The sequence below is a fragment of the Dendroctonus ponderosae genome, unplaced genomic scaffold (genome assembly GCF_020466585.1).
Source record: "Dendroctonus ponderosae isolate FM_Combo_2020 unplaced genomic scaffold, Dpon_F_20191213v2 Dpon_F_20191213_4, whole genome shotgun sequence".
Classification (NCBI taxonomy): Eukaryota; Metazoa; Arthropoda; class Insecta; order Coleoptera; family Curculionidae; genus Dendroctonus; species Dendroctonus ponderosae.
In genome coordinates, this window is record NW_026018611.1 from 432586 (window position 1) to 456742 (window position 24157).

General features: G+C 43.6%; 7 protein-coding genes and 1 non-coding gene across 11 annotated transcripts in view; 4 read left to right on the plus strand and 4 right to left on the minus strand.

The window, feature by feature from the left end:
- The window catches only part of LOC109543874 (suppressor of lurcher protein 1), a 97997-nt gene extending 95554 nt beyond the window's left edge, over nt 1–2443 (plus strand). For all 3 annotated transcript variants that reach the window (XM_048665982.1, XM_019913797.2, XM_019913798.2), the window contains 2 exons: nt 72–319; nt 375–2443. In XM_048665982.1, coding sequence (XP_048521939.1) covers nt 72–319; nt 375–418 — 292 coding nt within the window. In that variant the 3' untranslated portion in view covers nt 419–2443. The remainder of the gene's footprint in view (nt 1–71; nt 320–374) is intronic.
- LOC109543882 (probable 18S rRNA (guanine-N(7))-methyltransferase) lies at nt 1657–3322 on the minus strand. The gene is made up of 7 exons (XM_019913808.2): nt 3149–3322; nt 3055–3092; nt 2814–2992; nt 2683–2757; nt 2500–2618; nt 2232–2442; nt 1657–1867 (listed from the first exon to the last, which is right to left on the minus strand). Exons 1-7 carry the CDS (start codon nt 3182–3184, stop codon nt 1707–1709), a joined length of 819 nt encoding a protein of 272 aa, XP_019769367.2. The 5' UTR covers nt 3185–3322; the 3' UTR covers nt 1657–1706.
- Nucleotides 2017–2100, minus strand: Trnal-uaa. The gene has a single exon. It is a non-coding gene; the product is annotated as a tRNA-Leu (tRNA).
- A 47-nt stretch (nt 3323–3369) lies between the features above and the next one.
- On the plus strand, nt 3370–6711 carry LOC109543886 (cell division control protein 45 homolog). Its single transcript, XM_048665983.1, has 10 exons — nt 3370–3548; nt 3779–4138; nt 4356–4532; nt 4597–4732; nt 4788–5007; nt 5063–5267; nt 5319–5513; nt 5852–6051; nt 6118–6194; nt 6248–6711. The coding sequence occupies exons 1-10, from the start codon at nt 3498–3500 to the stop codon at nt 6310–6312; spliced, it is 1686 nt and encodes a 561-aa protein (XP_048521940.1). The 5' UTR covers nt 3370–3497; the 3' UTR covers nt 6313–6711.
- A 111-nt stretch (nt 6712–6822) lies between these two features.
- Nucleotides 6823–9202, plus strand: LOC109543876 (probable ATP-dependent RNA helicase DDX55 homolog). Its single transcript, XM_019913800.2, has 10 exons — nt 6823–7060; nt 7110–7279; nt 7333–7494; nt 7549–7677; nt 7731–7848; nt 7905–8164; nt 8220–8417; nt 8470–8791; nt 8846–9001; nt 9060–9202. Exons 1-10 carry the CDS (start codon nt 6907–6909, stop codon nt 9173–9175), a joined length of 1785 nt encoding a protein of 594 aa, XP_019769359.2. The 5' UTR covers nt 6823–6906; the 3' UTR covers nt 9176–9202.
- Nucleotides 9203–9283: 81 nt separating this feature from the next.
- LOC109543873 (serine/threonine-protein kinase Tao) lies at nt 9284–17466 on the minus strand. 2 transcript variants are annotated; one of them, XM_019913796.2, is made up of 14 exons: nt 17013–17466; nt 15218–15377; nt 15058–15167; nt 14785–15000; nt 14581–14707; nt 14309–14521; nt 13372–13711; nt 12988–13309; nt 12724–12930; nt 12142–12277; nt 11590–12081; nt 11380–11538; nt 11209–11327; nt 9284–11141 (listed from the first exon to the last, which is right to left on the minus strand). In XM_019913796.2, exons 2-14 carry the CDS (start codon nt 15338–15340, stop codon nt 11000–11002), a joined length of 2706 nt encoding a protein of 901 aa, XP_019769355.2. In that variant the 5' UTR covers nt 15341–15377; nt 17013–17466; the 3' UTR covers nt 9284–10999. The 2 variants fall into 2 exon arrangements, with proteins under 2 accessions (XP_019769355.2, XP_019769354.2); XM_019913795.2 differs by having other exon boundaries at nt 12988–13321.
- Nucleotides 17467–17637: 171 nt separating this feature from the next.
- LOC109543870 (transmembrane protein 145) lies at nt 17638–21117 on the plus strand. The gene is made up of 13 exons (XM_019913790.2): nt 17638–17957; nt 18008–18157; nt 18223–18406; nt 18487–18743; nt 18914–19090; nt 19149–19233; nt 19288–19509; nt 19561–19733; nt 19792–19923; nt 19989–20150; nt 20203–20407; nt 20458–20640; nt 20691–21117. Exons 1-13 carry the CDS (start codon nt 17853–17855, stop codon nt 20912–20914), a joined length of 2259 nt encoding a protein of 752 aa, XP_019769349.2. The 5' UTR covers nt 17638–17852; the 3' UTR covers nt 20915–21117.
- Nucleotides 21085–24120, minus strand: LOC109543877 (zinc finger autosomal protein). Its single transcript, XM_019913801.2, has 7 exons — nt 23534–24120; nt 23284–23479; nt 22802–23098; nt 22485–22748; nt 22236–22427; nt 22004–22184; nt 21085–21948 (listed from the first exon to the last, which is right to left on the minus strand). Exons 1-7 carry the CDS (start codon nt 23940–23942, stop codon nt 21829–21831), a joined length of 1659 nt encoding a protein of 552 aa, XP_019769360.2. The 5' UTR covers nt 23943–24120; the 3' UTR covers nt 21085–21828.
- Between the last annotated feature and the right edge of the window lie 37 nt (nt 24121–24157).

Here is a 24157-nt window from a genome sequence, read left to right on the forward strand (position 1 = left end):
GTTTCTCAAGAACCATTCGAGCCACAGCCAACATGTTTCAAAACCATTTTCATTGTATTATGAAATTCCAGATGTGAAGCGTCTTCAGCCAGTGACTACGTGGAGTTTTCCAACTTCATAGCGCTGGATCGAAAGTACCATCGGCATTGCGGTCAGCTGAAAGAGTTCGACATCGAATCCGACCGAAAGTTCTTCCGAGTCACTTTTAAGTCGAATGACCGACTGGATGGCAGCGGATTCAATGCAACCTACCAGTTTCTCGATGAAGTCGAAGTGTACAAACCCGTTCCCACAACGAGTGGCGTGCCACAGACTTTAGGTAAACCCCCAAGTCACACACCCTGTATATTGACTGGTAAAAAATCTGTTTTCAGGAAACCTGTTGATTCTTCTACTCGTGTACTGCCTGCACTTTTGAACACGTTCATCCACTTCACTTGACCATAAAATCCATAAGGCGCCCTGGAGAATGAACCAAAACTTGGGAGCCGAATGGACGTTAGCTCAATGTAATTAGCATACTAGCACATTTTCGGAACAATGTTTTGTTAAAGAGTTCCCTTGGTTGATGGCCCAAATGCCCGAAGCGGCGTGGAAACTTTGAAACTTTGCACATAAAACGTTTTAACTCAAAAAAACTATTAAGTTGAAAGGTAAGAAAAGTTCATGATTTATGCGAGAATCGCACCGCAAAGTAATAAATACTGTAACACATATCTTAGGTTTTAGTCATAGGACTAAGTAATGACTAAATGTTCAGTTCTGYTGGGTTTTTCGTTGATTTTGTGGTTAATWTGAGTGTTTGAGGCCTGGGCGCATATGGAGTTTTCCGATTTTTTKTTTAATCATGAAATTGAAATATAATGAGACGTTGAAGCGGAGAAAACGCGAAAAATCCGGAACGCAGCTTTTGACCAAAAAACGATCAAGCATCCWGCAAACATCAACTTTTTGCTGAAAAGGGCCGCATTTCAGTGAACTGCTCGTTCTTTTTCATGCAGAGATGCAACGAAATTTTACCTCAAGCCAAGTGAAGCTAAAAGACTATCTTTTCTTTCATAACTATGAAGCAACATTCTTCGTTTAAGCGTCTCAAAATGGTGTCCTCAATCAGTTTGTTAAAAAAATCTGAATTGCAAAAAGGGCTAAAACACTCCAAGCCGTTAATAAAGAGTTTATACAAATGGTTTTTAATGCGGTAACTTAAGCAACGACGACAAATAAGCGTTAAAAATATCCGGGCGCATTCGCCTTTCTGTCCACGCTAGCCCGATAAGAATGCATATAAACCAGTATGAAAACCGGTGTTTGATTGGCGGAGCCTATGAAAATGAAAGCGCATTTGCTCATTTTGCATACAAAAGCAAATGAACTAAAATGAATTTTTGCCTTATTTTAAATGCGATAACCAACACCTGTCGGTCGTTGGCATTCTTTCAGATGCGTTCGATACTTCAATATGCTCGTTGCCTCATTGAAAATAAGACTTTTTCTTCATTTTTATTTGCCCCGTTCATCCAATGCAATAAATCCACCCTTAAATGACTCGAATTTCCAGGCGCATTCGCCTCAATATCCATAATAACCGACTAACACAGCTAGTGAATAAATATCGAAAATCATCGATCTGACTAAAAAGGAGAAGAAAAATCCATGTAGAGTATCACCTATAATCAATTAAGCATATTTAGACAGATAAAGATTTGTTAAAAGCGGCCGCATCGCTTCCTGCCTGTGTATTTCGAATCGGGCCGCACCTTCTTCATTTGTCTGCGTCTTCGCTCTTTCTTCTCCTGGATCCAGGTCCGGACGCTCTTCAAGGGCTTGCGAAGATTCTTAGCGCGATCCCTTCGGGCATAGTCAACACCTGGAAAAAATGGTTGCCCGGATCAGCCGAAAATTCATTAGAGAAAAACTTCCAAGGAAAAAAATCGAAAATTTCAGCCAATTTTTTTGAGCTTTTGAAGCGAAAACCACAGGAACGACAGGCATATGCAAAAAAAGAGGGAAAAAGTCTGTCAGGTGTGGGGTTCGAACCCACGCTCCCTTTCGAGAACCAGAGCTTAAATCTGGCGCCTTAGACCGCTCGGCCAACCTGACTCTATACTGAAACTTGTGCGAATAATAACAAAAATTACAAACTTTTTGCAAAGAAATAGAGCTAAACAACACATATACTTTCCATTTCTTTTTCAATCTTTTTTATAACCCGTAAAAACACCAAAACTCACCATCTGAAGCCCCTTCAGTCCCCAATCCTTTAGGCAGCGCCACGCTTCCCCCCGTCATCAGCACCAAATAAAACTTTTTCGCTTTGGTGGAATTGGGGTAATCAACCACGACGCCCCCAAAGAACCCCGCCTTCATTGCCTGACTCGTCACCAGTTCCATTTGGGCCCCATTTTCCGGGTAAAACTGCAGAACCGCTCTGGCCGACCTACTCTGTAGCAAAATACTGTTGAATCCACGCTTTCATTAGGGAAACGCACTGAAGCTTACCAAACAAGCGAACAAGGTGCTGAAGAACTTGTACAGTCTCTGTACAGGGCGATGATGGGACTTGTCTGCGTTGCACAGCCACTGTAGGGCTGAAATGGATATTGCGCCATCAAAAGCCCCTAGAAAGAATGTTAATTGGAATAAAATGCTCGTGATTTTGTTGATGGGGCTTTTATTGCTTACCAGCCCTAAATGGGCAGCCCTGTCCCATGTCCGTTAAAAGTAAGTCGCCTTCCACTTCCCTCTCAACTGCTACATCTGCAACATGGAACATATTTCATTAAAACTTAATTAATTGCAAGCTTGTGGCTCACCTAGCATGGCTGAGGAAATGTCCATTCCCACCCAGTAGTGCCCGTTTTCCTCCAAAATGCTTCCGCTAATCCCTGAGCCGCATCCGATGTCCAAAACAAGGGATGGGGCTCCTTCGGGCAACAGCAACAGCTCGATGGCCCTCTCGGACATCTGCTCTTGAATTTCCATGATTCTAGAACTGAAACGCACAAGGGCAAGGGTTAGCTGACTTTTCAGGCCTACGGGCCAAGCCCTACTTACTTTTGCGTGTATTTCTTGGCCTCATCCTCGTTGTAGAACTGTAATTGAGTCAAGTTTTTTTAAACCATAGCCCGCCTGTGCAAGAATTACTTACAATTTCCGGAGGAGCGATATGCTCTGGACGCGACATTTTTTCGGGCTAGCAGGAGAATTTTAGCAAATTCTGGCTGTTTTGTAAACATTTGCCGCTGGTCCAACCTCAAATATCCCATGTGCCTTTTGGACTAGGTCTTCTTCTTCTTCATCTTTGCGTGGGCTTGCACAAGGTCAAGTGATGCGAAACAAGTGATAAATTCCCTAAAAATGTTTGCGAATGTTGGCAACAGTAGCTAAGTCAGAAACAGTCAAAAATGATGTCTGAAAACAGCTGCACACTTTAAACGGTTTTGGCGGTCAGGTGAAAGGAAATTGTAATGTTTATGTAGCTTTTTTTACACTTTATCATGTATGTGCTCGATCTGAAGAAGGAGTTTTACGAGTTCTTGGCTGGAAAAGTGAGTACCAGCAGCCCAGTTGCTATCTGGCACATTTGCAAGGTTAAATCAAGTCTAACCTCCAGGGGTTCAAACTCTTGTTTATGTTTCTTATTGTATTGTTATTTGGCTTTAAAAGTGCTCGTTTGCCGCTCACGTCAATCCCCAGGCATATCAAGGTGTTAATTAATTGATGGGTTCGCTGACTTGACCTGGCCTAGTCAGAAACTTACGAATTCGGTGTGTTTTAGAGAATATTTCTGATTGTGCACTATGATATTGATGGTATCTGTGCCTGCAAGATTCTCCAGTCGTTGCTGAAATATCGCAACATCCTGTACACTCTGGCAATTGTCCGGGGCAGAGCGGAGATAAAACAGGCCTACATCGAGAACAGCGAGGATGTGAAGTACTTTGTGTTAATCAACTGCGGGGGCACCATAGATATTGCAGAGGAATTGGAGGCTGATGATAATATCACGTTTTTTATACTGGACAGCCACCGGCCGATAGATTTATGTAATATTTACTCCACTGAACAGGTCAGGCTGTTGAGTGGGCCTGAAGAGGAAGCACTTGTACCTGAATTTGATCATATTTTTCGCGATGAGGTAAGTACTTGTTGTTATCTAATGCTGAGATGCAAATTGCAAGTTTTGAGGAAGTAATTTGGTCCGGACGTTTCGGTAGCACACATAAAAATTTTTTTTTTCGTTTTTCGACAGTTTTTGAATGCAATTTTCGCGCTTTCTATCGAGCTGATGATGCTAACCGTCCGACGACGGCCTGAAAATCAATTTAATTTTTTTTTTCTTGTGGGACTTCCAGTCTGACTCTGAAGCCTCAAATGAAGAATCAGAAGATAGTGATGGAGGCAACCGAGCGGCGAAAAGGAGAAGGCTAGGCGAAGAGCAAATAATGAAGCGACGAGAGAAAAGACTGTGGGAGGAGAACAAAAACAGATTACTATTCGAATACTCTCAGTTCACCTACTATTCAAAGGCTGTAAGTAAATGCGAACGCAAACTCTCTTTAGTAAGCAGGGTTTAGAACCACTTTTATTCTTCAGAGTGCCATATTCATGTTTGATTTCGCGTGGAAATTGAACAAGGACGACAAGGAGCTGCTCTGGCTAGCCATCGTGGCCCTAACAGAGCAAATGCTATCAGGGAAAATTGACAACACCCAATACACTCTGGAAATAGGTCTAGTTCTATGCTAGTCCAGCGAATCCCTTAGACTAATGTGTTGTTATTGCAGAAAGTCTCAGGGCCCACTGCAAACGGCTGCAAAACAAAACAAGCGACACCGACGTGCAGACATCACTGAAAATCGTATTTGAAAAAGACTTAAAGTTAGCCCTCTACAGGCATTGGACAGTGGAGCATAGTTTAAAATATTCAATGTTCACTGCTGTGCGCTTAAAGCTTTGGACACTGAAGGGCGATATGAAAATACATCAGCTCCTAGCAGACATGGGGTATTTAACCAGGCCTTTGAAAGCTTTTCCATGTTAAATGCCAACGATTTTCCAGCCTACCACTGGTGCAGAGCAGACAACACTTCAAGTCAATGGACTTGCAGTTGAGGAAAGAATTCCATGGCTCCGTGGAGAAGTTGGCCGAAAAATACAACCTGCAGGATATAGAGTTTGCGTCGTTCATCCTGCAGTATGGTTTCAGGAATAAGTTTTGCGCCTCCGATATAGTGTATGCGCTTTTGGCGATTTTGGAAGCGTCAGTAAGTGCGTGCAGGTGTTCCGGAGCCAATTATTATGTCATTTTCTTACAGCCTAGAGATAAGAAGCCGGAAGAGCTGTTCAATCAGGCGTTGGACTGTCTGTCGCGGTCGAAAGTCGAAGTGATGAACAATGCAATGGAACGCGCCAAAAACATAGCCAAGACGCTGTTCAAGACTGTTCAGAGTGCGGTGGACATGAAGCAGATTATCACAGCAGGGCCATTTGTCTACTATATTATACGAGAGGTATTTATCAACCTTTCTTTTTGGAGAAAGTTCACATTTTTGCCGCGCCATGGGAGCTCCGAGATTTTCTCATTGGTTCAACCGGCGAAGCCATAAAGCCTCGAATTCTTGCGTTGGGTGGAGAAAAGTTGGCTCTTTGAACCGTGGAGGTTTCGTTTTTATCGAATCATTGGGGATTTTTTTAGAAATTTTTTAATATTGCGAGTGCATTGCCGCAAAAAGTGTATTTTGCTTCCCCATCCTTTCGAGTCGTCTTCTTCCAGTGGATTCTACTGAGCAAAAGGAGCCCGAAAAACCAACCGTTTGAATTTACATTGATAAGCAAATTTACTTTTTAGGGCTGTCTGGACTGGTACATGTTCTCCCATCTGCATATACTGGCTCTATTGGCTCAATTCATCTTAAAGGCTTACGTGTCGATGTCCAGGAATAGGAAAGCTTCAACACTGCCCCTTATAGTGTCGGCGCCTAAAGATTTAGAGCGCGGAACGTGTTTGCTGTTAGGGATTCCTCCGGTTTGCGAAAATTCGCCTCGAAAGTGGGTATTTGCGCGTTTGAATTTGCGACAAAACCATTTAAACTCGTGTTTTACTTGTTATTTCAGTTTTTTTGGGAAAGCGTTTGAGCAAGCGGCCGACAAAATGAAATGTGAAGTAAACTGTGATTACTTAGATACATCATGTGAGTATTTTTGCGTAGATTTTACCCAGTTTTATAATAAAAAAATATTTTAGATATAGAGCTTCGCACCGAAGATAGGACGAGATTCTTTGATGCGCTGGCCGCATTATTGAATTGATTTTCATTAACTGTGTTCTCCATGTTGGTGATTAGACGATAAAACTGAAACCGTTCCATTAGCAGGGGAAATTGTATTTATTCAAGTAGGTAATTTTAGGTCTCATCTCAGTTGATCACTGCAATCACTAGCTAGGAATATTCAACGTATTTTTTCATTAGTCGACACTTGTGGAAGTGAATGGTTTATTTGATTTTTTGTTTGAAGACAGTAAATGCATTTTTTATTGAAGAAGTTTTATAGTCATTCACTTAAATAAATTCAACATTTTCACAGGTCGGCGTTGTATGAAGACAATTTAAATGATTCGTTTTGTGAATCGCTCAAATATGTAAATAGTTTTAGTCCTGCAAAGGTTGTAAAAATTACTTTAAGCAATACAATTTTTTATTGAATGTGTACAATATTTCTATTTAACTTTTTAGCCTTTTTCATAAGTATCCGTTTGAAGTACTGCTATCTCTTTTTCAAAATGATTGCCCTGCTTTCAACTTCAGGCTCATCCTGTAGGTTAGTCTCCAACCTCACTTTTCCACCTATGAACATAACCCACAGATCTCGACGAGTTTCACAGTAGATTTTTAAAGGCGAAACATGCCCAAAAAATGGGAAACTCTGGGTGTTTCCATACACCCGGAATTGCGGAATGCCATCCAGAGCCTAAATTTCCCATTCATGACTCCGGTACAGGCTGCAACCATTCCCCAAATGCTAAACAAAAAAGATGTGGCAGCTGAAGCTGTAACAGGTGACTGCTGTTTTCTACTGAAACAACTTTGTTTATAATTAATATTTAGGCTCCGGAAAGACTCTGGCCTTCCTAATCCCCATTCTGGACATTCTGAAGGCCAGGGAAACGGATGGGCCTTGGCAAAAGCACCAAATTGGGGCCCTAGTGATTTCGCCCACTAGAGAGCTGGCGCTTCAGATCAAAGAGGTGCTCGATCAGCTGCTGTGCAGTATAACAGTAAGCAATAGTGTGGGTCCAGCAAATTGTGGTTTTCAACAAGTAGTTTCCAGAATTTAAAGCCAATTCTGTTTGTGGGAGGCAACAGTGTGGACGACGATGTGCATAACTTCAAAGAGCATGGGGGCAATGTAGTAATCTGCACTCCCGGTCGCTTGGAGGACTTGTTAACGCGACGACTGGACATTAACCTGCCAAACGCCGTGAAAAAACTGGTAAGCAACCGTGCAACTACAGGAAATCAAACTGATTAACAAACCCCTGTTTAGGAAGTGCTGGTTTTGGATGAAGCGGACCGACTGCTGGATTTGGGGTTCCAGAAAACCATTGACACGATCCTCAGCTACCTGCCCAGGCAGAGGAGAACTGGACTTTTCTCAGCTACGCAAACCAAAGAAGTAGTTGTAATCAACTCACTGAACTGCAATGGGTAACTTATGGATGCTTTCAGGTGCAAGATTTGATTAGGGCAGGCCTCAGGAACCCAGTGCTCATCAGCGTATCGGCCAAGGCGAAGCAAAGCACTCCAGACATGCTGGAGAACTTCTACATCCTAGCAAAGAATGACGGTAATTGTCTACTCACTCCTCTCAGTGAATCGGTTTTTTTATCGACAATATTTCAGGCAAACTCGCCTCTTTGTTGACCTTTCTTCAGCAAAAGCACATTCAAAAGGCCATGCTATTCTTGCCAACTTGTGCCTGCGTGGATTACTGGTCGAAGATATTCTCGCATGTGCTCCCAAAGGAGCTCGAGCTACCAGTGTTGGCGATCCACGGCAAGTTGAAGGAGAAGCGCAAAAAGGTCCTGGACACCTTTAGAGACAGCGAAAAGGCCTTGCTGCTGTGCACAGATGTAATGGCTAGAGGAATCGATGTTCCAGAGGTAGATTAACACTGATGCAATCCTTCAATTAGTCTCTCAACTACAGTTCTTCTAGGTTGAGTGGGTGCTTCAATGGGACCCGCCTGCTAATGCTGCCGCTTTCGTGCATCGTGTCGGAAGAACTGCACGACAGGGCCACATGGGCAGCGCCTTGATTGTGCTGCTGGAAAACGAAGAGTCTTATGTGAATTTCATTGAAACCAACCAAAGAGTAAAGCTGATTCCAGTTGAAGATATGGCAGAAAAAGACTGCGTAAGAACTGAAATTTTTGAAGCCCCCTTTTCTTTAGTGTGGTGGCTTTCAGATCGACGTGCTAAGGGAGAAAATTCGAAGCCTCTTGAAGAAGGACCGCGCCTTAATGGAGCTGGCAACCAGAGCATTTGTATCGCATGTCCGAGCTTATTCTAAGCACGAGTGCTCGTTGCTGCTCAGAGTAAAGGAGCTTCCCCTTGGGGCTCTAGCGGCCACCTACGGACTGCTACAGCTGCCTAAAATGCCCGAACTGAAGCACAGAGATCTCTCAGACTTTCCCGTGGTTGAAGACCTGGATGCCAACACAATTCCCTACAAGGACAAGCAAAGAGAGGCCATGCGGAAGAAGAAATTGGGGGAGTTTCAAAGCACTGGTATGTCGTGAGTTGCGTCAGCTTAACTGGGCGGTGCTGCAACAATACTTCTAGGTGTTTGGCCCGGTAAGAAGACGAAGCACATAAAAAAGGACACTGAGGCGTGGTCAATTGCCAAGCAGAACAAAGAGACGCGAAAGGAGAAGCGATCGAAAAGGAAGCAGGCGAAGGAGGCCGCGAAGAATGCTGGCAAAGGCAAAAAGCGCAAAGGTAAGACAACCAACCACTCAAGGGCTTGATAACGTTCCAGTCTAAAACCTGTCCTTAGGTGGGATAACTGAAGAGGACTTGGAGGAGCTGAAAAAGGACATAGCCTTGCTGAAGAAATTCAAAAAAAAGAAAATCACAGACGAGCAGTATGAACAGGCAATTGGCCTGGAATAAATGGGTAAATAAATGCAATTAAACAGTTTTGTTTGTTTTACGAGCTGACTATATAATTTAAGTTAAAAAATTACACTAATATAATATGAATAAATTTGACACGAATAGTAGCTTTTTTAACAAATTATGTACAGTTTATTGACTAAATCTTCAATAATATAATGTCATAAGTATTTTATTCGTTATTACACTAAATCAATAAATTTTGTTAGATTTTTAACAAAAAAAGGACAGATTGCAAGCGAAGTAAAACCGCACTATTCCTCTCTCGGCTAAATTAAATTAGAAAAAACCTGCAATAGTCAGTATTATTCCAGTATTTTTAACGGATTTTCCTCGGAAATCAAGCAGATTGCATTTTTGGGGAATGTTTTTTTAAACCGGTAAAAAGCCCTTAATTATTTCCAACATCCAGCTAACAATACTGCTAACAAAGAACTAAACTAACGGAAGATTTTCTAAAACGTTGAACACCATTTACAGCAAAGGTTCCCTCTACATATCGACCAAATTTTGAGCATTTACCTAAAAATTCATCAAACATTCAATTCAAGCTGATTGAAAAGTCGTACATCGGACCGAATTGCACATTCCAGTCTCACATCAACACTCTGTATAAGAGGAACAAAACGCATATGTACACATTTGCTGCCGCTAAAACAGACAAAATCAACAATATCTACAAAACATATTAAAGTAAAAAGAATTGCGAACGGAAAATAGATTTTCCAATTTTTAAAACTTATTCGCTAAATGTGGGCCGCTAAAATCTCTTGGCTGATTTGGTTGCGATATGCTTGGAAACAATCAATTAAAACCCGATTTGGTTTGATTTTTTGATTCGATTTAGTCGAATCGGACAATAAAACTGTTATAAAAAGAAGCGTATTTTTACGTAGTAATTGGTTTTTTGTCATACTTGAGAAGCTTGTTAAGGAGATTTCATATTTGATTAATATTAAGCGTATATACCAACGTGTTTTTTTTTGGTATAGTTAGTCTTTTTTTAGTTACTTTACTATTTGAGTAACTTAATTTAGAACGTATTAACTAGTACGATATAAAATGCCACCTCATGGCGCGCAAACGCTTCAGTTTTTGAGTGGCACGTGGAATGGAATCGCACTCCAAGCGCCACCCAAAGACGTCCTCACAAACTGCATAAAAAAAGACAGCTACGCCAATTAACTGGTAAAACATTTGAGGGTTGCCGGAAAATCAAAGATTAAACCACTATTTACGACCAAACATTTCTGTGAGAAACTATAAATATAGATAAGTTGTAATTAAGGATCTACTTTACATGGTAAATAATACTGTCCTAACAGTGAAATTGCCCGAACATCCCACAGTTCCACTGGGGGCCAATCAAGAGCAGTTTCACTGTTAAAACATTTACAATTACGTTACGTTTGATGAGAGTAGTAGTAGTTTAAACTAATTTCATCTATGTACACAGGGATGCTATCGCAGACATTGTCCTCCTATACCGTGGGTACCACAAGCGCGAAACACTCGCTTAATAGTGTTCGCACCTTTGATACACTTGCATCTCTCAACCATCAAGCTGTATACAAAGTTACTAATCAGTTGATCAACTTTTTACTAATTTTGTACAATCACCCATTAAGTCGTTAAACGTTCTGCAGATGCCCCAGTCGGAAATGGCAGTGTGCTTCGCTTCCACATTGTTTAAAAGCTTAGGAGAGCTGTGAACACTGCCGAAACCGGTGGAGGCAACAAAGAAGCCCGGATGGAAGTAAGGCCAGTTCTCCGCTTCGAATTACCTAAAGGCAGGGGAAAGCAAAATTGTAAAGCTTACTACTAAACGGAATTCGGGGGAAAACTGGTAGAACTATTCGAATGCGCCAAACTAAGCATTGAACCGGATAGACTGCATTCTCCGTCGAAATCGTCTCGGGACATGTCGCCTAAAGCCAGAGACATTTCGGCAATGGCCAATGCACTGCAACAACAATCATTTATTGAAAAAGATCATTAGTCCGGTTAACCGTGGATAAGTGGATAATCACCTGAAGCCCTGCCTGACAGATTCCTCATCAAAGTCCTCCAGTTCCTTCTCCTGCTTCTCGTGAAGGTACCTGATGCGCTCCCCTCGTTCCTCAATGAACCTCCGGTTCTCATCCAGCATCTGCAAAACGATTGCGATCAAGCCTCGCCCACCAAAACCTCACTGCAAGTACCTTCTTCTCTAGCAGTTTCTTCCGGATATCGACGCGATCCTGCAGCTCGTTCTTCTCGCGCTCCCGTTGCGCCTGAGCCTGCATTTTGTTCTTGCTTTGATATGCTATCAGGATCTCCAGCTCGTACTGCAGCCGCTCCTTCATTTGCTGGCATTGGAGCTGCGACGCAGCCAATTAACAGTCTTTGCGTTGCGAAAAACGCCTACTTACCTCTTGGCTTTCGTCCAACTTGATGCACTGTTTTTGAAGCATTTCGGCGATGCTTTGCTCGTATTGGTCGCCGAGGAGCGCCAATTTTCTTCTCTGTTCCTCTTTCAGTTTCTTGATGACGGTTTTCTGCTGTTCCTTCGGTGTGCTGAGCAGAATTTGCGCCTTCAGCGCCTTGTACTGTCTGGTCTGGACCTTGCAGGTCTCCCGGAACTGTTTGCGCACCATCATTTCCTTCTGCTTCAGCGACTTCGGCTGTTGCTTCAGTTCGAGGGCGTGCTTCTTGCGCATCTCGCGCTCAGTGCGCTTCATGTACTCGGCCTGATTGGCCAGCTCAGTGTCGTGCTGGTTCTTCACCTGTTCTTCGCGCAGTGCGTGCACGGCTTTCTGTTGCCGATACTCCAGTTCTTGGGTTTTTTCGTGGTGTCGCAACAGCATTGAGTGCGCCTGTTCCAGCTGCTGTTGGCGCTTATAAAGCTCGTGTCGCAGCAGCTTCTAAGATTTGCGGAACGTTTTCTTACTAAGATTAATTAGCTCGAGTAGAATACGGCTTACTTGCTCTAACTGGTGGTAGCCCATCAGTCGTTTTCTTCTAAACTTCCTTAATTCTAGGTCTAGTTCTTCCCGTTGTCCCCTGATTAATCGCTGCTCCTCCTGGGCGTCTACCTGCTTTAGATTATCCTTCTGAGTCCTGAAAATGGGACTTTTGTATGGGCTGTTTATCGGTTAAATGTTAAGCAATTTTAAGGAGAGTCGATTATTTGACCACTAAAAGTTTCAGTTTGATGGAATCGTAGAAATTTTCAAAGTTTAGTAGCTTCTGCTAAGAGCGCTTTGCCATGGCTGCGTATAAAATCCATTGCATCCAAACAGGAAAAGCTTCAAATTCCCAGATCATTGCGTTGGATAGAGGAAACTTGGCTCTTTGTCCCGTAAAAGTTTCGCTAAGAAATTTTCAAAGTTGAGTGCTTTTGGTGCCAAAAAGTCCAAACCGGAAAAGCTATAAATACCCGAAAAATTGCTTTGTATAGAAGAAAGTTGACTCTTTGCATGGTGAAAGTTTCGCTTAGCTGGCATCATCGGGGATTTTTTCAGAATTTTTCAAAGTTGAGCTTTTCTGCCCTGCTTTATACTCACTGCAATGTAGCGTCTCGTTGCCGCTTGGGCGTGGAATCGTCCTGCGAAAGTTCCCGTTTCCACCGTTCCTTGTTAGCTTTGTATTCTTTTTTCCTATGGGCCTCGAACGCTTTTCGATCGCTGTCCTGCCTGCTGGTGATTTCCTTTATGAGTTTCTTCTCCAAAGCCGCGCTCTGCTTGGTCTTGCGTTCGAGCTCCTGCTGATGTCTGTCGAACAACGGCAGTTACAAAGCGTGAAAACAACCGTGTTGCGCCCAGTTTTACCGCGTTTGCAGCTTCTCTAGTTCTTTGCTGAAGTTCGCCAAAAGAGCCTCGTACTCTTTGTCCAGTTGGTTCTTGTGGCTTTCCATCTCCATCCGGCACTTGTCCTCCAGTTTCATCAACGCGCTTTGATGCTCGCGCCGCATTCTCTTGTAGCCGGACATTTGCTCGTGCATTTCCTCCTGCATGTGCTCCTTCTGCTGCTTGGTGACTATGCTTGTGGTGCGAATAGTGGCGAAATTGTTGCCGCTCGCATGCTCGCTCAAAGCCATAGCGGCCGCATGGTGAATCGGCCGTTGTCTTCGTGTCGTGCCATCCTCACCACCTGTAAAAACAGCTGGCGTTTTTATTTAGCCAAAAACCCGAGGATTGACAGAGAAATTGTACCTGCAGGCAAGCTGTTCGTGCTGCTGGATTGGCTACTGGCGGACACGCCCACTGAATGAACCGAATGTTCGGAAGTGACCGAGTTGCTCTTCGAACTGTCGCCGCCAGTCGGTTCTTCAGGCGCATCATCCACATCGGGCAGCGAATCGATGTTGCTCTCGGTCTCGCAATTGTCCACCATCAGGATTTTCTTCATTTTCCGGTAGTTCAAGTTGTCGAGATCGCGCACTGCCGCTTTGGTGCGCTGAATCAAGTCGATCAGCACGTTGGGCGATCTTTGTCTGGTCACAAAGATGTGAGAGAGCAACTGTTGCGAGCTCGGCCGAAGATGGGGCGATTTCTGCATAGAAAAACATGATTTTGCAAACGTGCATCTTCCAGGACAGTTTCGCTTTGATCAGGGACTTTCAAAGTGGAGCAATTTTGATCAGGCTTAAGGAGCGGAAGGCTTGGAAACTTCGGCACTTTTGCGCTGGAAAGAAGAAAGTGGGTCTTCGATGGCTGCAAGTTTCGCTCTGATGGCGTCATCAGGGACTTTTTTAGGCATTTTCAAAGTTGAGCCATTTTGGTCAAGAGAGCTTGCAACGGCTCGTAAAAAATGAATTACGCCCAAACCGCAAGACCTGGAAACTTAGGGACTTTGGCGCTGGAAAGGGGAAAGTTGGTTCTTCGATGGTTGCAAGTTTCGCTCTGATGGGATTTTTTCAAATTTTTCAAAGTTGGACAATGTTTGCCAAGAGCGCTTGCAACAGACAATTTGCAAATTCTTGCGTTGGAAAACCCGTTCCTGACCATTCAAATTGGATTTTTCGGCCTAATAACGCCTGGCCGATGGCGGGTTGGGGACTGGATGAAACCCCCTTATAGTGTCTAAACACCGTGTACGTTTCGACCCTTTCCCCACAGGTAAACGGTCGAATGAGAGCGAAAAAATCACCTGCAAGCACGCTTCGACGAAATGTTTGAAGACATCGGTCCACTCGTTAGCGGACAAGGTGGGCGAATCGTTTTGCGCGATATGGTAGAGCGCTGACATGGCGTTCATGTTAAAGTAGGGCGGTTTGCGCTCAGCCAATTCGATGCAAGTGATGCCCAAAGACCAGACGTCCACCTTACCATCGTACTGACCTTCGTCCATAGCCAGAATCACCTAGAATCGCAATGCAACATCAAGGAAAGTGCATAGAAGGAAGGTGAATGGAACCGTACCTCCGGTGCCATCCAGTATGGGGTGCCCACAAACGAATTGGCGGGGCATTTAATGGAAGCGCTGCCAAAGTCCGCCAGTTTTACTGTCCCGTTTTCCGTTAACAGTATATTGCCTGCCTTCACGTCCCTGAAAGTTTGCAGCATTCGTTAAGAGTGCGCTTCACAATAGTTGAGAAGTGGTTCGCATAATTGACTGTTTGTTACCTATGAATTCGCCCAAATTCATGCAGATAACTCAAGCCTCTGAGAACACCGTCGCATATCGCCGATATTTCATCCTCCCTCAACGGTCTCTTGTGAACCTCAATGATATCGGAAGCGCTTCCCAGGCAATACTCCATTACGAGCCAGGCAGTGTTGTCTTTGAGGTAGCAGCCTTTGTACTCAATCGTGTTGGGGTGCTTCAGCTGCTTGAGAAACCTGCCAAAGAACACGGTCGGAAACGGCCCAACATGGCAGTAAAGCGGTAAAACCCACCTGATTTCCTTGAGGATATCCTGCCACTTTTCCAGGCTTTGTTTGCCATTGAAGGACATCTTCTTGATGGCGACAATTTCCTTGGAAATGAGGCATCTGGCATAGTACACCTAAAAGTCGACTTAGTACGGTGTATTGGCCGGTCTGGATGTGGACTTACGGCTCCGAAGCTGCCATGGCCGATCTCGCGAAGATCTTCGAAGATCTTCTCGGGATCATGCTTGAAGAACAGCTCGGCTATGTCCGGATCTCGCAGGCTGCCTGGCCGGGGCACCGGCGCCATTCTCGTTTCAATTGGGCGGCTAATGGGGAGTCATTATCTGCAAAACAAAATTATCTTCTATAAGCTCTTCATCAAAGGAGTGAAAATTGCTGAAAGGCGCAGAATTCCACATCATTCGCCTTGGTCAGGGATTTTTTTGGAAATTTGATGCCAATTTCCTTGCAGGGCCCTTGCAGTGGTTGACCAAAGAATTGATTACGCCTCAGCCGGAAAACTCAGAAACTTGAAGATGAAAGTCTATTCGTTGGTGTCAGCAAGTTTTGCTTTGATGGGATTATGAGGAATTTTTTAGGAAATTTTCAAAGTTCGCGTATCCCGCGATTATTGCGTTGGATAGAGGAAAGTCGATTCTTTGCCCCGTGCAAGTTTCGTTTTAATGGCGTTATCAGGGATTTTTCCAGAATTTTTCAAAGTTGGGCAATTTCCATTGAGAGCGGTTGCAATACACGATCTGCATGGGCTGCGTAAAAATGATTACTCCCAAACCGGAACATCTGTTAACTTTTTGCGCTCGAAAGACGAAAGCTGGTTCTTCAATTTTCAAGTTTCGCTTTGATGCTCGGGTTTTTTAAGTCCTCGCAATTTTAAGCAAGTTTTCCGTCAGAAAGTGCAATTTTTCTCGAAAACGACTAACACCAGAGCTTATAACCAAGAGTACCCTTGCATAGAAAACAATGGCCTTTCAAGCCACTCAGGTTGCGATTTTCTCCAGTGGCTCAGAAGTCGGGGCAAAATAGTCCCCAAAATAAATTATAATAATAGTGAAAATGCAACTTGACGCTCCTGAAGGAGCGAAAAGTACTGGGATAATGTGTGGAAAGTTCAATTGTCTGTCTATCTTTAAAAGTTCCTGAGAGACAGTGGAAAATGCTGATGAAGTTGGGGCGCCCTGTATGTTCTGTGCAATTTTGATTCGTTCTACTGAAAACCCAGGAAAACAGTCAGAAAAAGATATTAATAAAGAAAACATAAGACAGTTTTTGAAAAAAGCACTGCTTTAACAAGCAAAAAAGGGTTCGTTGAATATAAATGAAGGAAATCAACAAACACACGATAAAAATAAACAATTAATGTGGCTTTGTGAGTTGAACCGCAGCAAATGAAGGAAGGTTTATGCTTAAAGTGAAGGAATTAATGCAATCAAGAAAGGAACAATTGGCCATAAATTCCTAATTGATGTGAGTCAATCAAATGGTATGTTTTGGAAGCATTTCAGGTTCATTGAATCCAGAAGTTTGAAAAACCAGCCTGCCAAGCAAACGCTTCGGAATTCACCTGCAGCACATTGAACTGAATTTTTCACTTATCAGTCAATCGCTAATACGCAAAGGAGTGATACCTACTTAAAACTGAGTAAGGACAATTAATAAACAAAAAAAAGTGCGTTTCACATTGAGAAAGTAATTAATCAATTAGTCACAGGTGGGGGCAATGAAAAACTTGACTAATCATTGAGAAAACCCGATCATTTGGCAATAAAATGACTAAATTATTGCTAAAATGCATTGGGGATGACTGTTTGGTTAAATGCCCCCAATGGGCCTACTTTTGCAAGGAAATTTCCGGCGAATTGGGGGCACCGATGACGAATGCAACTGGCTGCTCTCACACATTAACAATCAGCGAATCGTTGTATACGAAACAGGATCGCAAAGAAACAGGAAAAACTTACAAAATATTCGCTGCAAATCAAAATGGCGTCCAATGAAAATTACACCATCACTTTCACAGGATAATCTGGCAGTGAAACGTCCCCACTTTCACATAGTTCTCCAGCCAGACTGGTTGGGAAACTGATCGAGATTCGGAAAAACTCAGTAGCACAATATTAACATCGGTTTTCGAGCGTTGAACAGCAAAAACACTTGGGCAGCACTAGGAGGTAGATCTTCAAGAAACTGTCACCTAAATTTCTAACCTTAAATCTGACGTTTCTCTCGATAGGAGCGTTCTGTTGAAAAGCAACAGCATTTTTTCCGTTTCGAATCCCGTCGACTTGGGGCTCGAGATCGAATTTAGATCGGCAGTTATTTGCATGGAAAATAAAGGCGAAATATCAGGAAAAAAACGGATAACCCCACCCAAAATAGATACTTGATTGACAGCTGATAGGAAAGTTTCCTAGTTTCAGCTGATGTATTGAATAGGAGTGCACACGCCTGCTATCTATACAGGACGAATTGCAACTAACTTTTTTGCCTGCACATGGCGGGTAACTCGGGGAATTTAAAATGCGCCCGCCATTTGAATGCGCCAAAAGGGGCATTTTTATTTCCACCCCTTTTGGGCGAAATCGCAAGTTGCACCTGAATAAAACTTCCCAGTTTTGGGGTGAATAATAATTTGAAAAAGTTCAGTTGTTTGTATAGACTATACTAGCTAGATGTTTGTGCTGGGAAGCTTCCAGTTTCCATGGAAGAATCGATTTTCTTCAGGCCCCCTATTAAGCGTGAGCATTTAAAGAAACTATACAATTTATGCACTTTCCGGCCAAATTTCGATTTATTCAAAAATGCGCTTATTGTTCACCCTTCTTTACTGGGAAAGCGTCATTGTGGGTTTCTCCAATCGCTTCTGTAGCTGCAAATACGTGGAAGGCACCCTGAAAACAAACCAGGTAAATAAACACTGCAGCATCAACACTGCACACACAAAAAACTGTTTCAGAATTGGGCTTTTCTGGCACGGTTCTGCTTCCTTTCCGAAGAAGGCCAGTTTGAGTATGTGATCGACTACAACGAAAACCAGGGCGAAATCAACTTGCTTCTCTACTACGACACAGACGATCAATGGCCTGCTGTTTACAAATCAGCCAAGGTGGACATGAACGGATAATTCCTTTAAACAACTTAATTTCCATCGGTTCCAAATAATCTTTGCAGACGTGTGAGGAACGAGAGGCTGTCTTAAACGTGCAACAGAACCAGTTAGTTAACATGACTGTAAGGGGAGAAGCAGCGCGACAGTTTGCTGGCTGTACATTTGGGGTGCAAAGCTTCACCACCCCAACACCCCTTTATACCATCAATATTCCAACGCCCAAAAGGCGCAATGGTACCAGCAAAGGTATAAAACTCGCGTTTCTGTGCGGGCGCATCCGCCACTTTGTCCTGACCGGGTGAAGATTTTAAAAAGTTGTTTTTTAGGAACAGTCGCAATAAAAACCAGTTCAACCACGCCTACTACTACCACAATTCTAGTGTCAACCCAAACCGCTTTCAGTTTGGAAGCTGAGTCTTTTGGCACTACTGCGGAAGTGGACCAGATGAGCACATGGGCGTTTTCTACTGAAAGTTCCTTTACTTCTTCGCAAGAAGTCTTTGAAGCCAGCACACCAGTGGAGGTGGAAGCTTCAACTAATGGCCCAGAATTGCTTTTGGAAAATGCACGGGAAACTACTAGGGTGAGTTCACAAAAGTTCGCTCATTGCAAGCTGAAGGACCTGGAAACTTCCGGGAGTTCTTTAAATTATAGTTATAGAAACATTTCGTTTTGCTGCTGGCGCATTTTACACAAGACTCTACTAGAAAGTTAATTTCCTTGCATGAAAAACGCTCTGTGGTCAATTTTCAGGAACCTCAGGCAACAATGCGAAAGTCGCCCATAAAGAAACGTTCCGTGCCGACAAAAGCGCCAAAAATGCGTCCGAAAAAGTCCGGAAGATTCATCAACTGCCACAACGCGCGGCGCTTCCGAAGCGCCCGCGAAAGATGGTGGTTCATAGCTGTGAGCAACTGCAAAGCCACTAAAGTACGCTCCCCGCAGCTCAGTTGTTCCAAGTGAAAAACTTGATGTTTCCCTTTTGTAGGGCATCGACTTAAACTATCAATTGCTCATGACCAACGGCCCCCCAGGCGATTATTGGCGTGAGCATTTCTCAGCTGATGAGTTCTGTATGTGGCCTGGAAGCGCCGATATTCTATGAATTCTACGTGGAAATGTTGCAGATGTTCTGCCCATTCTGATGGGCTTTTCCATTGCCTACTCTTTCCTGATGTTGGGCATCACTGTGTGCTCCTTGGAGCTGAAGCAACGCCAGCTTCTTCACACGACTTACAAAATATTCGTGCTATCCTGCGTGCTGCAGCTTTTGGGCATTCTCCTCATGAGCATCGTTTATCTGAAAATGGCTGTGAGTGGACGCGAGTCGCCAAAAACCAAGCGAGTGGGTAAGAACAGAATAGACCAACAATTCCCTCCAACCAATCAACGCCTTTCAGGCAACATGCTGCTGGGGGCTTCCGAGACTTGCTACCTTCTGCTTCTGCTCCTGCTAGCCAAGGGTTTTACCATCACTCGGGGGCGATTGCCGCTGAAAGGAACGGTGAAACTGACCATTTTCATGTGCGTGTACGTGACGACTTACCTGACGATTTTCGTCTATGAGGCTGTGGTAAGCTGCAGGGCTTCATCAGGGGATTTACTCCTGCGCTCAATTGCTTGGTTTTTAGGTGTTTGACCCAGGGGAAGTGCTGTATCTGTACGAATCGCCCGCAGGGTACAGCCTGATCACTCTCAGGCTGTGCGGCTGGGCAATGTTCATTTACTCCACCGTTTTCACCCTTAAGCGCTACCCGGAAAAGGTGCGAAAGCTTAACGCATGTTTCAGATTTTAGGGAATGTTCTATTAAAGCCCTTTGCGTTCCAGTCGAACTTCTACTACCCATTCAACATCTTTGGGACCATTTGGTTCGTGGCAGGGCCCGCCTTCATCCTATCAGCTAACACCTACATAGATAAATGGGTGCGGGAATCCGTCGTATACGCCGTGCTGCTGTTCATAGCCTTCGGCGGGCATTTGATGTTTTTGGTGAGTTTTTCCCGCAAAACTCTGCACATCAAAGCTCCCATTTGCCTTGCAGATCCTCACCATGCCCAGTGTTGCTAACAAAAACTTCCCGTACCATGTGCGAACCACCCAAATAGGAATTATGGAGGTGACCGGAACCGCCGGGACCAGCAGCATTGAGCAGTTTGGGCACCATGCTTATGAGCCCAGCAGTCTGGGAGGCAGAGAGCATACGGTGATTATCCCACTAACCAGGAGAACTGAGGAGATTTTCGAAGGTGGTCAATGCGTGATTGCCAAGCCCCAGTTTCCTAGATTCGCGTTGCAGGGATGTACAATCAGAAGAGGTTTTCACGGCCGCAAATCACCGAACTGCCCAACGACTTGGACAATGGGGAAACTGCTCGGGATGCTGTAATGGAGAATGTCCTCAGCTGGTCTTTGGCCAAAAGCATTCCGGCCGTCGATTTTGCCGGCTTCGACAAAATCAAACACCGAAGAGACAGCATTGGTAAGCCGGCAGAAACCCAGTTTCCTGCTAATTCCTGACCATTCAAGCAGGTTCTGCGACCTCAAAGCTAACGGAAAACAGCTTCCAAAACGAGATCAACACCCGAAGGCCCTCATTGAGCAACCATTTGACGCTGGAGGACCAAAATGTGGCTGTCTGTTACGAAGAACTAGTCAGCCACGTTCCTGTTGATCTGTTCACTATTTCCAAAGCACTTGATGCTGCCTCAAATGAAATCCTGCCGAATGGGCCTTACAGAAAATTGAGCAAGTAGCCTGCACTCTAGTGATTTTGTGGCTGAATGGACTCATGTGAGGACAATCTAAAGTGGCGACACAACATTAGGAATTCATATAAACCAGAACGTGCAGAAAATAGCGCTTTACCCTTTTTAAACTTTGGGGTTTAAGGATCGCAAACATTTGTTTGAGCAAAAAACACACATTCCTCATAGTTGGCGTTTACTTCTGTACAGTTCTGCAAAAAAGGGATAATTCAAAACATCGAATTTAAATTGGTTTCAAGCAAACCAAGAACCGATCATAAATCCCGATTTCCTTGGCTCGCCTAAAATAAGTCAAATACATTTGAACTCAGCATAAAGGTGCAAGACCCGCTGTTTTACCAGACGTGTCCATTCTAACTATTGTATATATTTACTTCTACAAAAAAACGAACTTCTAATTCTTAGGYCACAAGAACTTAATCCATCACTTAGTCCTAGCAGGTTGCAGTGTTAAACCCAGCAACAAAACCTGCCTTATTCCGAAAAAAGTGCATAATTAAGAAAAACAGAAGCACTGAATTCAGMCGAAGCCAACAGATAACAATTTCCCGATTTTAACAATGATTGTTCCTTATCAATACTATTTAAATCCCTTAATCGTAACTTCCCAATAAGGACAAAGTTACTAAAGAGCGCCTTTAAGCTACGGAATTTTAAACCAAAATCAAACTTTAACAATATTGGACAACATACATAAAGGCTTGATTGTAACTAGTCATAAATTATACAGAGTGTTCTTCATAAAAAGAGTAAAAAGTTAAAATGAGTTTTTGTCACGTTCCTTTCACATAACAGTATCAAAAGTTGCAAATTCAATTAATATCCACGCCATTCGGCATCAAAAATGAACGAATACCAATCACGATAATATCAAAAAAAAGTGTAAAAATAAAATGTTGATTTCAGTCTTCTATCAGATGGTACTTGGGGAGATCTTTGGTCCCGACTGACTTCCCATGCACGGTCTTCATGTGGTAGAGAAACGACACGGTGAGGATTATGCGATAGGGGCAATCGGGGCACTGAAAACACCCAAACCAATTGGATAATTCCAATTTCACACAAGTATTCATTTACCTTAAGAACGGGACTGCCAGCCGTTGTAATGTCATGAGTGTTCATGTGGGCCACCATAGACTTTTTCCTGTTGGTGGCAAAGCTGCATTTTTGGCAATTCAACCTGGGGGCCCCATGGTTCCTCTTAATGTGCCTCTTCAAGGTGTTGACATCCTTGCACTTGTACTTGCACTCTAAGCACCTAAAACTCCAGTTAGAAAAAAGCGCACCATGTTAAAGCAAAGGAACTAACTTGTGCCAGTCCTCGTCCGTTAGTTTGAGGTGGATTCGAATGATGTGCGTCTTCAGGCCGTTTTTATAGGCGAAAGTCTTATCGCAATGGCCGCAGATGAACTTTTGGAAGCCTTCGGAGTTCTGGTGCATGTGAAGCAGGTGAAACTCCAAGTTTTTCTTGTAGATTGAATTGAAGCTGCACTGGCTGCATCTGTGAAGCACTGCACGTGAAACCTTCATTGGACAGAAATTGTCTGCTCCTACTTACTGGTATGTTTTTAAAGTGTCTTTGTTGTGCATTCGGTCATAGTGCCGGTCCAGCTCTCGCTTGGTTTTGCCCTTATAAGAACAAGTGTCGCAAGGAAAAGGTTTTTCCACATTGGTGTGCTTCATCTTGAAGTGGCTTTCCAGATACTCGATTCGTTTGGTGACGAATTTGCACAGCGTGCACATAAACACTTCCTTCGAATGCATTTTCACGTGAGCCACTAGGCGATCTTTGGAAAAGGTTGAATAACTGCACTCTGCACATCTGGAACGTGCGGCTGAATTAATAAACCCCATCTAAATACTCTAGAGACGTACTTGAGGTTGTTCACTCTATCAGCGTGGATGCTCCGAATGTGGTGGCTCAAGTTGTGCTTCCTGCTACACTTCAGTTCGCAGTGCGGGCATTGGAAGTACTCGATTTCTTCGGGGTTTTTATGGATGAGAGTGTGGCTCTTCAGCTGGCTCTCGTACTTAGACTTGTAGTCGCAGTCACTGCACTTGTACCAGAGAATATCATTGGGATCCATGTGTATTAAGTTGTGGCGCTCCAAGTTTGCCTTGCTGTTCCCCACGTAGAGACAATGGTTGCACTTAAACACGTTGCTTAAACCCCTAAGAAAGCAACTGTTAGTTATCAATGGGAAGCAGTTGGATTCTTACTACAAAGCTGCATACCTACTTACACTTCTTTAGTAATTAGTCCATGCTAGGCATTGGGAAAAAAGTGCGTATTAGAGCAAATAGATAAATCTCTGGAGGAGGGGCTTGCATAAAATTGAAGTGATCAATGTACGTACAGTTTGCTTTGGGGCTTCAAATCAACAACCTTCAAGAAGGTATCAAGGCTGCTCTGGCCATTGGAAGGTTTATGGTTCTTTGGGCTAGTCTTAGGGCTTTTCTTCACCAGCTTCTTCTTATTCATCGCTTCTGCCGCATCACTCATACTCTCATACTTTAAATCAACCTGCGCTTCCTCCTCTGGTTCACGCTTAACTGAAACATTGGAATTAAATTCAACGCTTCTCTATGTCACATCATGCAACTCACCAATGTTTTCGAAACTTGCACCAAAGCCGCTGCTGCGATCCACCAGGCCATCAAGAGCATCATCAAAGTTTTCAATTTTAAATTCTATATCAACGATGTTATTTGGGTTGCTCTGTCCATTGGTGCCATTTACAGGATCTTTTGCTGGTGCTGAGGCTTTCGGTCCGTTACTTTGGCGGGTCTTGCTGGCCCTGAGGCCTTTGGCCTTGTTTTTGGAGCCCTTCGGCCTCCCCCGTCCTCTAGGCTTTAAACCATTGACCACATCCCCAAGATTAAGGCTGGTGTTTTGGTTTTCATCCACTAGCTCTGAGGGTGATTCTGGCTTATCCAGGTCATCATCCAGATAGTTTAGGACCAGGGTTTCGTCTTCGTCGCTCATTAAAGCGGCCCCATCGCACATTGTGGACATTGTGAAAATTTCTAATGCTCAAAACCCACTGAACAGAACAAGGGCATTTGCATGGTCCTCATAAAACTTAACTAGTTATAAATGGGTGTTGTTAAACGAAAAAAAAAGGTAAATAATGAAAAAAACCTAACAAAACTGACAACCAAAAACAATAACTCAAATTATCATGGCGAATAGGGTGGGGATTGACAATGACTTTCAGGGGGACTAATGGC

Bases quoted from the DNA above. Each gene is read 5' to 3' on its own strand.
- LOC109543876 (XM_019913800.2), top strand. From the start codon at position 6,907: ATGCCCAAAAAATGGGAAACTCTGGGTGTTTCCATACACCCGGAATTG. The intron at 7,280-7,332 runs GTAAGCAATAGT...AGTAGTTTCCAG, and splicing joins AGCTGCTGTGCAGTATAACA to AATTTAAAGCCAATTCTGTT. The intron at 8,418-8,469 runs GTAAGAACTGAA...GGTGGCTTTCAG, and splicing joins ATATGGCAGAAAAAGACTGC to ATCGACGTGCTAAGGGAGAA.
- LOC109543877 (XM_019913801.2), bottom strand. From the start codon at position 23,942: ATGTCCACAATGTGCGATGGGGCCGCTTTAATGAGCGACGAAGACGAA. The intron at 22,428-22,484 runs GTAAGTAGGAGC...AGTGCTTCACAG, and splicing joins GACACTTTAAAAACATACCA to ATGCAGCCAGTGCAGCTTCA. The intron at 21,949-22,003 runs GTAAATGAATAC...GGGTGTTTTCAG, and splicing joins CTGGCAGTCCCGTTCTTAAG to TGCCCCGATTGCCCCTATCG.
- LOC109543870 (XM_019913790.2), top strand. From the start codon at position 17,853: ATGCGCTTATTGTTCACCCTTCTTTACTGGGAAAGCGTCATTGTGGGT. The intron at 19,510-19,560 runs GTAAGAACAGAA...AACGCCTTTCAG, and splicing joins GCCAAAAACCAAGCGAGTGG to GCAACATGCTGCTGGGGGCT. The intron at 19,734-19,791 runs GTAAGCTGCAGG...CTTGGTTTTTAG, and splicing joins TTTTCGTCTATGAGGCTGTG to GTGTTTGACCCAGGGGAAGT.
- LOC109543886 (XM_048665983.1), top strand. From the start codon at position 3,498: ATGTATGTGCTCGATCTGAAGAAGGAGTTTTACGAGTTCTTGGCTGGA. The intron at 4,139-4,355 runs GTAAGTACTTGT...TGGGACTTCCAG, and splicing joins ATCATATTTTTCGCGATGAG to TCTGACTCTGAAGCCTCAAA. The intron at 4,733-4,787 runs GTCTAGTTCTAT...TTGTTATTGCAG, and splicing joins CCAATACACTCTGGAAATAG to AAAGTCTCAGGGCCCACTGC.
- LOC109543873 (XM_019913795.2), bottom strand. From the start codon at position 15,340: ATGGCGCCGGTGCCCCGGCCAGGCAGCCTGCGAGATCCGGACATAGCC. The intron at 12,278-12,723 runs GTGAGTATAAAG...TCCCATTTTCAG, and splicing joins CAACGAGACGCTACATTGCA to GACTCAGAAGGATAATCTAA. The intron at 11,142-11,208 runs GTGATTATCCAC...TTGTTGTTGCAG, and splicing joins TCTGTCAGGCAGGGCTTCAG to TGCATTGGCCATTGCCGAAA.
- LOC109543882 (XM_019913808.2), bottom strand. From the start codon at position 3,184: ATGTCGCGTCCAGAGCATATCGCTCCTCCGGAAATT. The intron at 2,758-2,813 runs GTGAGCCACAAG...TCCATGTTGCAG, and splicing joins CATTTCCTCAGCCATGCTAG to ATGTAGCAGTTGAGAGGGAA. The intron at 2,443-2,499 runs GTAAGCTTCAGT...ATTTTGCTACAG, and splicing joins GCACCTTGTTCGCTTGTTTG to AGTAGGTCGGCCAGAGCGGT.